Below are 14,753 nucleotides of genomic sequence, written 5' to 3' on the forward strand. Positions count from 1 at the left end.
TAATGAGTTCAACGTAAGTGCTGCTTAAGTTACAGCACTTACCTTTACTTCCTACATAAACAGGCAAGCAGATTTTTAAGCATCCTATGGAGAATTAGCGTCCCAAATTCTAGCCATCCACCTATCTATGAGATGCAGAACCAGCTGCAACCAACAATTGCTCTGTGGGGTAAGGGCACAGGTTTCTAGTCCTGGATGACTGGCATACGATTATAGAGCCACATTCCTCTTTCTCCCCTCCTTGTCCCCTCCTTACTTTGAAGCTGACACCAAGTCTTTTTCCACTAGTAATAAGAAAGGCCAACGCTGTCATCTTCACTGCAACACTCCATAAATTATTCAGAGCTCTGGGAAACTCCTAGGGCCTACACAGATAGCATTGTATCATGAAATCCAAGGTCATATTTTAGTATGGTTATAAATGTTCAAAACTTGTTTAACAAAGAGTATTTTGTGAAAAGCTGATGAAGTGGCTTAGAGTGGGAGCCTTACAGCATAGCAGGAAATCCCCAGTTCCTCTTGCATTGCAGCCATAAACTTGTTTAGTGGCTTTAAGCAATCCATTTTTCTCTTGTACTCACCCACCCTCCTATAACATGAGGCTGCTACTGCCTACTTTAGAGTGACTGTAAGAATTAATGTGTCCAGCATATTGAATACTTGAAATGTGCTTGATAAATAAGATATATTATGTAGAAATTAGGAGGTAGATTGTTTAAAGACTCATCCTATGCCCTGTGATCTTGGTGTTCTTTCTATGGTGCAGTCTGAATGAGTTTACTCAGAAGTTAGCTCCATATGCCTCATGGGAAACTTTGGCGATGTGGTGTTTCGAGATAACTATGTTAGTATTAATTTAGATAGTTCAGCTAGCTAGGAGGTTCACTAGGTAACTATGACTCTGTAAAGGCTAAGGAGTTTTTCCACAGCAGGGCACTTTCCGTTTTCTATACATCATAGTTAATCAGAAGAAAAAGAATAGTGACTTATACAGTCTACCATTTGATTCAAGACTAGTTTCTCTTGATAGCATCTAGCCTCCATCCATTTGTCTAGTTCTATCTTGAGACCATATGACGGCCAACACAATTTAGGAATTATGAGAATGGGAGACTCAACATATTTGAAGTTTACAGGATTATGTAAGACTTGTCTAAAACATATTTGACCTTCTCTCCTACTTAGTGCTGATTATAGCCAGGCCATGAACTGAAGGATTTGGTAAATTAAAATAACTAGTTATGCAAAGAGTTTATCCATTACCACTAGATCCAATTAAAAATAAATTTCTAAATTCTCAAGCTAGATGTAAATATGGAACATTAACAAATATCTACCTTGTCTAAGTAGGGAGGTGGGGGAGAGGAAATTCAGTATTTAAAACTATGAACATGCTGACTAGTAATGAGAGAAGTTGACAACCAACCTGGAGACCATAAGGTTGTGGTACTTGGAAAAGTCTTTGGTGTATCTTTCAAGTAGAGCTTGGAATTTTTTACTTTAGGTGAAACAGATTTCCAGTTCTCCAGTGAAATTGGCTCAAAATAATATCAAGACCGGCAAAAGGAAACATGTAACAGAACTTCAGTGAGATGATAGGATTTGCCAATAGTGATCATCTGCTTTCAGATTTCATCAAAGCCCAGGGTAGAATTATGTGTTAGTTTTTCTTCCTGCATGAAATTATTATGTCACTCAACATTGAGGACTGCCTGATTCTGCAATTGACACCTCTTTGGGATGTTCTCTGTGTCTGGCTATCCATTTAAAGTCAGCTTCCCGTTAAGTGACAGCTCAACTGCAACTGCTCACAGATGGCAAATCCTCTTCCATGCCTGTTTAGTTTAATTATACGTTCTATCCACTCAAACTCTGCAAAGCTGTTGTAGTGGCTCAAAAGAATCCTTTTAAGTGGACACAGTTAATTCCCCACATTGGGTCAGGAATTCTGGGAGTTGAAGTCCACAAGTCTTTAAAGTTAACCAAGGTTGGATACCCCTGAGTTAACAGAACCTTAGCAGATGGTTTTTCTTTCCTGACCTGAATGTTTTAGTTTAGAGCAATGACTGGCAATGCAGTATCATTCTAGGGACCTACTAAATTTGATGTGCTGTCTTTTGAGTTTGGTTTGACATTTGTTGGTTCGATTTATTTATTGGTTAGATTAATATGCCGCCCTTCTCCGGAGACTCAGGGCAGCTTACAATGCGTTAAGCAATAGCCTTCATACTTTTGTATATACCTGCTTAGTAGGGCTTTTGGCCCCCCCAAGCGGTGTTCTTTTTATACAAAGCTTATTGCCCCCACAATCCAGGTCCTCATTTTACCTACCTCAGAAGGATGGAAGGCTGAGACATAAGAGCCTTTTGGTTTGATCCCATCTATCTTAAAAATTTGCCCCCCTCGTTCACTGGCTTTCAATGGAAGGCATGCTGGAGCCATCACACAATCCCATTTAAAAGCAGGTGCATTTTACAAAATATTTTGCATCTGGAATTCTAAATCACCCAAGCTAGCACTCCAAATGGAATCTTTTTTACAATTGCTAAAAATAAACTTTCTAAAAAGAAATTTATTCTACTTAATATGAAAAAAATGGGAGTATGTTCAACAAACTAAGCTGCCATGAATTTGACACTAGTAGGAGTGACAGAAGAACTGATTACTTTTGCCCTGTCAGTTATCCTTTTACCCATTATAAATTCTGATGTATGGTGAGAAAAGTGTCTGATGAAAGACAAGCTCTTGTCAGCTGCAAAAGCTATTCTTAGGTAAAAATGGAAAAATAAGATTTAAAATATTTTGCATCAGGTCCACATGGTTTCTTCATATAATTTACTACACTGCATTTCTCTTAAAATTCGGAACTTTCTGAAGCCTAAACTGGGAACAAACACATACACTCACTCCAACTCAAGCCTCTGGACCTTTTTTAGGGACTCTATAGTCTTTTTGCATTATGCATTCAAATTATTCAAGCTTTAGCTTAATGATACAAGTACTCTAAATGAGGGAAAAGCCAGTTTTGCAAGGCTGTTTACATATTGAATATTTTGAATATGCCATGTGTTTGAAACAGATAAAAAAACCTCTTTTTTTGGGGGGGACCCTAAAATAAAGTTAAAATATTAAAGGCTGATACTGCCCACTTTACAGTGATTGTAAGAAGTGTACGAGAACATTGGGCCTGTTTTGGCACAGCAGGACTTGCATAGAGTCAGTTTCAAATATGCCCAGGGGATTCTTAATGCAGTTCATTGAAACAAACTGGAAATGTATCATCCAAACATAGTTACTGATACACCAATGAGACAGAAAAAAAATGAATTACACTAGCATATTATGATACTGTAAATGTTGCTCCTTGAAAGGGGAAAAGGAAAGAAAGATAATAATGCTTTGCTCTAGTACCAACCTTGACAGCAGTTGAGTACAGTTGAGAAAATACTGGTTGTTAATATGCAGTTGAAAATGGTGGTTTGATTTCAGGAAAGTTATATATTTAGTCTTTAATTATAGAAAGTTAGATTTATTTCATCTATAATATAAATAGCTCGCACAGTCCATTCTACATATGACCATTTTACAAAATGCTTCCTCAAATTATACTGTATAGTGGATCTCTTTCTAAACTGAAATCCTAGAACATAAATATGCAAAAATTGAAATGACAGAGTCCCAGACTCTTGTACTACATAATTACATAATCTGGGTTTAGATCCATTATTTTGATTATTTTGTAGCTTCCCCATCTCCAAAGAATAACTGTAAGAATATATAGAGAGAGGTCCATGGCTTTATAGCTGCCCTCCCCAATGTGGCTATGGTATAATCCCAAATAATAAACCTCTTGTAACAGCTTATTGCATCAGTTTTTCATACTTGGATATAATCTTGTTAAAGGCCCCACTGCCAGTGGGATGTGCCCTTTTGTCTTAAACATTCCACTGTCTATGAATGCAGTAGTAAAACCCTGCAACTTTGGGGCAGTGATTTTTAAGGCAGAAGGAACCCTCATTATTTGGACTTTTACTGGTAGTTATTGATACAATTGTAAGAATTTGAATTTGCAGATTTAAATGCCTTTTTTTAAAAAAATCCAAGCTTTAAAAAGTAATGTTTCTCCCATACCAAATAATATAATCAGTCTCTTAAGTAGAGTGAACCTGCAGTGCTTGGCTCCTATTTGCTCCCAACAGAGCAAATTCCTAATATTACAGAATCTTAAATTCTTGTTTCCTTTAGTAATGTGCTCAGTAAACAGTAGTAAGAACTGCATTATAGATATTGCACTATTTTATGAGCAATTGAACAGTCATTATGTTTCTCCATTAATTTTAAATTTTTATTTCCTGTTTCTAATTCTGTGTCCTAGTGTTGTTTGTTGGTTGTTTTTAACTATATAATCTGGTATCCCCAAAACAGAGAAGTACAAAATGATAGCTAAAGATATCAAGCCAGGTACAAAATGGTGGCCAAAAGATTGAAATAATTCTTTTAATAAAATTGAATATTTTATAAATGTGATATTAAATTTTATGAAATAAGTATTTCTATCTTTTGTTCATGTTCACAACTCCCAAGTTTCTGATCTAAAATTATTAATTGCATTTTAGTTAGTTAGTTTGTTTGTTTTTGCATTATCTTGTTGCATTATCTTTTTGCATCATCATTATCTTAGCTTCCTTTGAATCATTGTTCTGTAGTCTAAGTATGCTAGTTGGCTCCTTTTTGCACCAGCTCCAGTTGGAATTATTTTTCTTTGAAAATGGGTGACCAGAACTGCACTCCTGATGAGCTCTTGTGAGAACCTATACAAAAATATGAATGCTTCCCAAAGCTTCCTGAAATTATCAAATCTCACCAGGCTCAAGGTTGACTCAGCCTTCCATCCTTCCGAGGTAGGTAAAATGAGGACCAGTTTGTGGGGGCAATAAGCTGACTTTGTATAAAAAAGAACACCGCTTAGGAGGGGCCAAAAGCCCTACTAAGCAGGTATATACAACAGTATGAAAACTATTGCTTAATGCATTGTAAGCCATCCTGTATCTCCAGAGAAGGGTGGCATATAAATCGAACCAATAAATAAATAAATAAATTACTCCACTTAGGTAACCAAGAATGACATCTCCATACTTGGCAGCTACATGACGCTGTTTACTCATAGTCACTGTTTGCCTGAGCAAAATTCAGTTCTTTCTTCATTTATTATTTTCATATGACCAGTTCTTTGCTAATCATTTAAAATGTGGTATTTCCAGAACATGTGGTTTTCTTTCCATTTCTTTCATTCTGCTTGATGAAATCATCCACTCACCTTCCTTATCCTAAATCCGGAGGGAAAGAAAAACCTATAATTTCCTGTCTTCCAGGTTTCATTATATTTCATCAATAAAGTATTAGTCAAATAGGTCCCAAGACTAGTTCTTTGGGAACTCCTTTGGGGACATACATCTGCAGCTGGACTTTTCTTATACTGTACTATGTAGCTCCTTTGTTGCTATTTTAAGTTGATCTGATTTCTTTCTGATGTGATAGAAAACACATACAGGTAAGGTAGTTGAGAACGTTGAAAGTTGAAGTTCAAGACATATTCTGAAACAAACTGGAGATATATTTGTGAGAATAAACTAATCTACAAAAATTTTATTGGTGTAAATGAGTCTATTCCTGAACATATCCATCTTGAAAAAAGTATTGTTCAGGAGAAGAAAACATGTTAGGGTTCAATCCTTTATAAACTCAGATAAAGTTAATAGAAATTGTAAGAGCATATAATTTTGCAGTTTTAGATGCAAGAATCTTTTTGGAATATGCTATTTTATTTGTTTTTCAAAACAGGAGTAAATGTCCAAAGTTCATTTACATAAAGATCCCCATGTTACCGCACCAAAGTTTTACATATTTTTAGCACAACATAAGCTATTTTAGCCATTGTGTCTATAATAGCCAATATTTACTAATTTGTCTGTAATTACCAATACAGTAAATGTGATCTCTGATATTTTCAGATCTATCCTATTGAGCCAGTATGCCCCAATTTACTTGGAATGTTTAAGTACAACCTAGATTTTTTTTTTCCTCCCAGTGTGATGTATTATAATGTATTGTGCCTGGACTGTGCTGGGATGAAAGTAATTTGGAAAGCTTTGTTTTTCATGTCCATCATGAGGCGGTTGGTTACACTTGACTACCTCACATGTATCCCTTCTCTATTTATAGTTATTCCACATATAGCCAGTGATTCTCCTATCCCAGAGGTGCGGGCATGGCTTACCTGGGTGTAGGTCCAGATCAAGTAGTTAATGTGAGTCACCCATATCAAGCTGGCAGTACTAGCAGAGGATCCTTTCTTTGAAATGACACAGCAGAGTTGGGGGAGGGGTGTGGCTTTGTGTCCAACTGGTTGGGTGAGGGTGCCCACTTTCATCACATATGACTCATCTGCTTGGTCAGTGCAATCCAGCAGCCCCTCCTATGGCCCTATTCTGCAGCCTCTGCCTCCACCCCTGTTATTTCGGTCTGTGACTCTTTTCCATACCCCTTCCAGAAGTACTAGTTGGAAACACATTGGTGAGGAGCTCTGAAAAAGCTTCCAATTGGAAGGGGTATGATTTCATCTTCATGCTAAAGCTCACATCTAGATAACCCATAGGAATGGCAATACTTTCTCAGAAAGACTTGTATTATGATTGAGCTATTTCCAAAGCAGTCTGAGTCCCTTGTTGTTGTGACCCCGACTCCTGAGCCTGTCCTAACAGAGGAAGAGGACTCAGAAGGTGATGGGGAGGAACTGACAAGGCCTCCCTCTCCAGGACCCTCCTTTCTGGCAATGCCTCAGGTTCCATCCGAAGACCAGGAGGAACAGCCTGGGATGTGCCAGGAGGAAGGCATATCGAAGCACCAATTGATAGGAGCGAGGATGATGAATCCTGGCTTGATCCCAGGCAGCGTCGGAGGGAGAAGCGTGCACAGCAACAGAAGAGGCGTGGGAGGGCCGGAGATTGAGCTGAGTCACGGAGCCACGCCCCACCAGGAATAAAAGTGGGTGGGATTGCTCTTCAGGCTTTGTGATGGACAAAGTTAAACCCTAAAAGTCACATTGTGATCTCTGAAATTCGGCTTGGATATATTTTGGACTGAACATTGACTAATCTCTTGTCTCGTGGATAATTTGTTGCTCCTGGAACGGACTGAAGATAAGTCCTCTTCTGCTTTATGGGAGTGAAAACAGTTTTGGCAGGCATTCGGCAGTTTGCTGCCAAAACCTTGGCCTGCCAAGAATTCTAATCTGTTTATCTAATAAAATATTGGCAGGCATGCTTGGTATTATGTTTGCCTGTGTGAGGAAGGGGGACAGAACACTTGTGGGTCAGATTCCTGGTCAATCTTTCAGTTTCTGTTCACTGCAGAGGTGGTGCTAATGCTTCTATGAACGACTCTCCCAGAATGGGCAGTAGGTCAGCTTTTGTGATATTGCTTCAAAGTCCTAAGATTTGACATCCTAATTACACCTCAGAATCCAATCTGTCCATGCTCACTTTACTAATAAAAGTAATTATGCTGCTATTCTTCCATGTCAGCCTTCTAGATTTGTTTGGACTTTTGTTCCAAGTTGTAGACTCACTGCTGGTGTTTGTCTTCCTTTCTGAATGCACAGGTTTCCACCTGAGTGGTATTGTGACAGAACCACCCGGCCCCAGTGAGCCAGAGCACAGCTATCATGTCTCCATCAGTTTTGACCGCTGCAAAATCACATCGGTTAGCTGTGCCTGTGACAATCGGGACATCTTCTATTGTGCTCATGTGGTGGCTCTGTCCCTGCATCGCATCCGGCATGCCCACCAGGTGGAGCTGCGCCTGCCTATCTCAGAGACGTTGTCCCAAATGAACCGGGATCAGCTACAGAAGTTTGTGCAGTACCTGATCAGCGCCCACCACACAGAAGTGCTGCCGACAGCTCAAAGGCTTGCTGATGAGATACTGCTGCTGGGCTCTGAGATCAACCGAGTGCATGGTATGACGTTGGGCTGGCCTTGGATCCTGGGGAGAGGCAGAGGATGGCTGTAGGTTGGGGCTCTAGCAGCCAGTCTTGGTTATTTGTCCCCAACCCAGCATGAAAGACTGCATGAAAAAACAGGAGGAAAGAACTCAAAAGACTTCCTAATTGACAACTGAAAAAAGCCCCACGTCTCATTCATAATTCCAATCAATCCTAGTCAAAGCCAGCTGGGAATTCCAGAATGTGTCTAGATCTCAGTATACTGGGAGGGCATTAGGTTGCAGAAGCAATAAAGTGTCTTAGTTATAAACAGAAACTAATTTTTCATTATGTAATAATACCATACTGCCATTAGTAGAATAGTTGGATACAAAATCAGCATGCCATCACATTCTAGTACCATAAGGTCATTAATCAGATAATTCAAGGTAGCAAATGTATCTGATATTCCTTCCTCCTATTTTTCCCACAATAATCCCGTGAGGGGATTAGGCTAAGAGTGAGTGACTGGCCTAACCAGTCACCCAGCTGGCTTTCATGTCTAAGGTGGGACTAGGAGTCTCCTGGTTTCTAGGCTGGTGCCTTAACTACTAAACTACCAAACTGGTACTTAACTACCAAACTGACTCCATTAGCTCTTATCATTCCGTCTCGGAGCTTTTGTAAGTTTGTAAATTCCTACTTTTTATGATAAACAAATTTTACTCAACTGCATAGGTTGTGTATCTTTGATTGATTCCATTTCACCCTTAATAAACCTTTTAAAATGTATATAACTGTCCTTTGAGATAATCATGTACTGGTATTGCAAATACCTTTTCTTAATAATTAAAATTTAAAGATTGATTACTATGGATCCCCTTCTCTGGAAGCATAATAATCATCCATTATTATTATGGGATAGTAATATACGTTCATCAGAACTCATGAACAAAATATCTTTTTGTCATTTGTTACAGCTTGACCTTTTTCAGGCTATTCTTAAAGTATAAAACCCATGCTGCTGCCTTAGTAAATTGATTCTGTGAAATAGTAGCATCTTTTTGTCAGTTTCCCACAGATGCCTGAAAAATATGCACTTAATGAATAACATGCCAGAAGCATTTCTTTGGAATCATTTTGAAAATACTTGCTATGTGTAATATCTAAGCAGAAATTAGGCCTCGTTAATTTCTACAAAAGTACAATGCCCTCAAAATTAGAAGATTAGTAATATGTAGCATCTAATGCTTTGGCCATCTCCTCTCAGGTGCTCCAGATCCCACAGCTGGTGCTGGCATTGAAGATGCAAACTGTTGGCACTTGGATGAGGAGCAGATCCAAGAACAAGTGAAGCAGCTACTGTCCAATGGGGGTTATTATGGAGCGAGCAAGCAGCTTCAGTCAATGTTCAATAAGGTAAAAACTGACATTCATTTGTTACCCAGCCCATCACTCTTCTATTATTAGAGCTATGGCACTGTTCTTCTCTGCTACCATGGAGCAAGGATCTTTGTGTCTCATTGTGGAGATAACACCGCCCTGTCAACAGGAAGATATTTCCACTAGAAGAGCATTTGTGCAAATTGGGGCTTTATCCTTCAGGGGTGATGGGGAAGTCCCAAGTTTGAACTATGGTTGGACTGCCTGTAGATGCTGGGTTGAAGTTGCTTGCAGACTTGGAATGAAGAGGCAGCCTGTATTAGGAAATGATCTGAAAATTGTCCATATGCATATTATTAGGTAGTTTAAAATGTAAGGTTTTAAAATACTAAAGTATCTTACCATGCAGCCAGAAAAGGGAAGTCAAGCTCCATTTGTATTTTTTTTAAAGTAGTTTTTATTGAATATAAATATTAAAAAAGACATACGTAACATATACACAACAAACATTTATACAACATATACACAAAAAGAGTGTAATTTCTTCTTAAGCATTTTTTCAGAGTGACAAAGCTCCATTTGTAGATGGAAGGTGAGATTTCCACAGTGTTTCATCATGACTTTATGGTGGCCTTTTTTAATGTGCTTCCTACAGATCTGTCAGATTATAATTCCTGTCACCTTTGGCAGCATGACTGTGTTTTCTGGAGATGCTAGGAACTTCACATCTGGAAGGCAGCAAATTGGGGGAAGTTGGTTTGCTGTTTTGATAGACCACAAAGTTTGTTTAGGGTTTTTTTTGGAGGTGGGGTCTCCCTCTCTTCTCCTATTGTCAATTCTGGCTTTCCCCAGGTGCGGGAAATGCTACGAATGCGAGATTCCAATGGGGCACGGATGCTCATCCTGATGACAGAGCAGTTTCTGCAGGATCCACGTCTGGCACTCTGGCGGCAGCAGGGAGCAGGCATGACTGACAAGTGCCGGCAACTCTGGGATGAGCTTGGTAGGTGAAGGGCTTGCCCGAAAGAGTGGATGGCCAAGGCTTTTCATGACATTAGGCGAATTCAGTAAGCTGATGCGGAATTGAGATTCTTATTTTAAAATGCAGGTTTGCAGGAGAAGTTTGAAAATACAGATCCTGAAGACAAGAAAAGCTGTTTGCTGCTAAATAGATGATGTTTAATTCACCTGATACCATGTGTTTTTCTTTTCTTGTTTTCTAAGAACGTTACTGATTAATTCTCCAATCCAGTTAAGCTTTCCAGTTGAAAAAAATCCTGCTTCTTCCTTTAGTCTCTTACTGGAAATACTTTCCCCCCTTAATTTTAGATTTGTGGGAAAGTTTCAGGGAGTGACTGAATGATGCTTGAACTCTTGACTTGAGAAATAGCCCTACCAGGCAGGAAAACTGGAGACAAATGTCAAATTGGATAAACTTTCAGGAGCAGTAACAGGAGGGCAATGGTTTTCATCACATGATTATTAATGGTTGTCTTATCAAGTCTTAAAAACTAATCCACAGAAAAATGCAAGTTTTATAGCTATTTTTAAAAAAGATACAAAATAGTATTCCAGTAGTTCTTACGCCATGAAATCCAAAGCCTATCTTTCTATATCATTACGTGGGATGGAGAAGAAAAAGCATGTCATTTCATAGATCTAAGCCACCATTTTGCCCTATCCAAGAGGCTGAATTCTAACTTGTCTTTACTTAGAGAAAGAAAGTGTGTGTACAAGAGGGAGAGTGACACACACACAGATTTATATCTGCTTTTACTCCAGGAATTAAGGGTGGCATATATAATCCTCCCTCCTCCTGTTTATCCCATTAAAAATTCTGTAAGATAGGCTGGGCTGAGTGAGAGTGGGTGGAGCCATCCATTGAGCCATTAGATCCAAGAGTGGACTTGAACCAGATTTGCCTGCCCTAATCCAACAGTTTAACTATTATACCACACTATTCTCTCTTTTTTGTTAGCTTTTTGCATCTTTGTTCTGATGACCAGCCTTCTGAATCCTGCTTACTAAATAGTATGCTACTTCTTGCATATATGCTTTTCTTCCATGCTGGAGCTCCTGTAAGGGCTCTCCTCCCTTCCGGAAATTGGCCTGTCAATGGTCTGCTTAGGTTTCACACCACTGTTATTTCATTAGACTTCAGATTGTAACTTTCGCTCTGCATCTGACTTTGTGCCTCCTTTTACATTCCTTCCTTTTTGTTTTTTAGGTGCATTGTGGGTATGTGTGGTTCTGAGCCCACATTGTAAGCTGGAAGAGCGGGCAGTTTGGCTGCAGCTTCTTAAGAAGTGGAATAAACTAGACATTTGTCCATTGGAGGAGGGTAACTACTCCTGTGACAGTGTTGGAACCAATAGCAGCTTGTCATCTAATCCAAATCGCAGCCCAGGTAGGAAACCCACACTAGAGTTCAACACCAGCTCCAACACACTCAGTAGGTAGCTCAGTCAGGGACGTCATCTGCAATAGGGAGATGAAGTTTGCAATGGTCTACCTTATAAGAATGTTGCCTAGATTCTTCATGTACGTAGAATGTTATACAGCTGTTATCTAACCAGTAAACTTGAAGAAAGAGGAATAAAAAAACCTAATGTTTTTCTGAGGGCAAGATTTCATATATTTTTAATATTGAAAGCTAAGTTTTAGTTTTTCTTTTCAAAGATTTACAAAATCAGATGGCTGACCACTGGCCCCTCGACCCGCAGAACGGGTGTTCAGGTAAGCCAACACCCTTTCTAAGGGAGCGAGGGGCCAGTGGTCATGAGAGGGATCTTGCTGGATCGAGTCAGACAGTTGCTGGATCTTGCTGGATCGAGTCAGACAGTTGAGAAGCTCCTCCTCCTGTTGCTGCCTCCCAGCTTTCTGACTCGATCTGCTCTGGATCAGACACACCCAGCCACTTCTCTGCCATTTGGCCTACTTATTACATTATTCAAAATTCAAAATTTTAAAACTAATTGGAGACTTTACTAAACGTTTTGATTAGGATATTGATTGAGGTGCAACCAGCGAGAAGGGCTTCAGTCCGAGCCCGCTGGGGACTACTTGCGGTCAAGCGGGATTGAGGCTCCCTTCAGTTGAGCCTCTCCCCTCTGCAGCGTGAAGGGCTCACATCCGAGCCTGCTGCAGGAGCCTCCTCTTGTGAGTTGCAGGCTCCTCAACTACCTGGCTGTTTCGCTCCGACAGGCTGCTCTCCTTTCCAGCGAGTCGGGCTTATCTCCGCTCGCCGAAGGCACCTCTCAGCGGCGCACTTCAAATTACTGCCCTCGCCGCTTGCAGCTTTATTCCGGCAACTCATTCCCTGACTTCGCCGAGCGTGCAACTTTGTCGGCGCCGCGGCGTCTAGGCGATTGCTGAAGTGAAGTGTTCCTGGGGTTTCCCATATGCTTCCCCTCATTTTTTCTACAACCTCTTAAGCAGGGGTGAAATGTAAACATTGTTACTACCGGTTCTGTGGCCGTGGCTTGGTGGTGGTGGGTGTTAATGTGACTGGGTGGGCGTGGCCAACTTTTTTTTTTTTTTAAACTTTTCAAAGCATTTTTTCTAATGCTTTGAAAAGCTTCTACCAATCAGGCAACTCAGCTGGGATCGTCAGAGAGGCATTTTAAAAAATACTTCTCTGCCGATCAGGCAACACAGCTGGGAGTTGCCAGAGACTTTTCAAAGCATTTTTTTTACCACCTCTTTGGCCAAGAAGTTGTAGAAAAAAAATGCTTTAAAAAGCCTCTGATGATCCTAGCTGAGCTGTGCGATCATCAGAGGCTTTTTTAAAAAAACTTTTAAAAGCATTTTTTCTTCGGAAGAGGTTGTAGAAAAAATGCTTTTAAAAGTAAAAAAAAAAAGTTGGCCACACCCACCCAGTCACATTAACCCCACCACCACCATCAAGCCACACCCACAGAACCGGTAGTAACAAATTTTACATTTCACCACTGGCCCAGAGTTAATGAGAGTCGGGTGGCATGTACATTTTAATAAGAATCTTTCTTATTTATTTCTTATTTAATAAGAGTTGTTTGACAGTGAGATGAGCAGCACATAAATTTAATTAACAACATTTATTTTTATTATTTATTATATTCATGCATTTATTAAAATGTAATATATATCTATTATGCTTTTTATTTATTTGTTTTTGTATGTGTGGCTGTTTGTGTATTTTTTTGTTTAATTTTTTTTCTTTGCTTCTGTGTATGGTAAATTGCTTACTTTTTATTTTATATTATTCTACATATACATATTTTAACACTGAACCAATGAATGAAGGTATTTGGGAAACTAAGATTCCATAGTTTTTCCAACCTCTGCTGTGACTTGTTTCTTCCTTGGCAGCCACTGCTCGTCAGACAGTCTTTGGGCGTGCCATCAAGGCTGCTGAGCTTCGCTGGGGGGATTGCCACCTGCAGAAGATCTTGAGCAGTGACTGCTACGGTGTCTCTTTGAAGAGCGGTGGTGACAAGCTGGGCTTTGATCCCCAAGGCCACCCACTCTGGCTGGGCGATGCCTTCCCCATGGCCTGCGCACGGGTGGATGCCTTGCGCTCCCACGGCTACCCCCGCGAGGCCTTGCGTCTGGCAGTGGCCGTTGTCAATGCCATGCGCTTGCAGCGACGTCATCAGCTGGACAGCTACAAGCAGCAGAAGAAAGGCAAGACTGGCAGGCCAAGAAAGGGGGCGGGCGGGTCGGAAGGTCAGGTTAACAGCATCTCCAGGGAAAGGTTTTTGGAGCCTAGGGAACCCCATAGCTATCCCTGGGCACATGTGAGTATCTTATTCCAAGGTCGGGCTTCAAAGGAGAGCACGGGATGTATAGGCATGACTTATTTATATAAAGAAGCAGAGGTCTTTAAATACTGGGAGAAAGAATGGCTCCTCATAGTTCAGAATGACGGGGGATGGATTTTTCTACTTTAGTTTCATACCTTATTCCTCTAGTGATCATGGATGCATTCATGTGGGTTCCTCCCCCCCACCCTGCCCCCTTGGCTTTGAAGTGTAGAGAATTGTTTTCAGATGCCAGAACCGGAGCTGGTGAAGTCACAGCATGTGGATTGGCTTCTGAAGAATCATTTCTCCCCCTTTTTCTCCTCCTCAGAGCTCCTGCACAAAGGCACAACCAGCATTACCAACTTGGAAGGATGGGTTGGGCACCCTCTGGACCCCATTGGTTGTCTCTGTCGTACCTTTCTGGAGGCCTGTCGAATGGATGATGAGGGACTTGTCCTGTTTCCAGGTATTGTGGGGTGAACAAGGAGACCCAAGTGCAGTGTTGAAATGGCCAATCCTTCCCTAGAGCTGTGCTCTGTTTATATCGCAGTCCTAGCCTATATATGCCACTCAAATTTGCAGAGACCACAATGGTTTCCTTATTA

The 14,753-nt window shown here is 40.4% G+C and overlaps 1 protein-coding gene across 1 annotated transcript in view; it reads left to right on the forward strand.

The window, feature by feature from the left end:
- ZSWIM4 (zinc finger SWIM-type containing 4) overlaps positions 1 to 14,753 on the forward strand; it is a 32,011-nt gene that overhangs the window by 10,578 nt on the left and 6,680 nt on the right. The window contains exons 3-8 of the mRNA XM_070935242.1: positions 7,661 to 8,017; positions 9,252 to 9,400; positions 10,217 to 10,367; positions 11,592 to 11,771; positions 13,715 to 14,029; positions 14,477 to 14,614. Coding sequence (XP_070791343.1) covers positions 7,661 to 8,017; positions 9,252 to 9,400; positions 10,217 to 10,367; positions 11,592 to 11,771; positions 13,715 to 14,029; positions 14,477 to 14,614 — 1,290 coding nt within the window. The remainder of the gene's footprint in view (positions 1 to 7,660; positions 8,018 to 9,251; positions 9,401 to 10,216; positions 10,368 to 11,591; positions 11,772 to 13,714; positions 14,030 to 14,476; positions 14,615 to 14,753) is intronic.

The sequence above is a fragment of the Pituophis catenifer genome, unplaced genomic scaffold (assembly GCF_029215685.1).
Source record: "Pituophis catenifer annectens isolate HBS135680 unplaced genomic scaffold, rPitCat1.0.hap2 SCAF_2, whole genome shotgun sequence".
NCBI lineage: Eukaryota > Metazoa > Chordata > Lepidosauria > Squamata > Colubridae > Pituophis > Pituophis catenifer.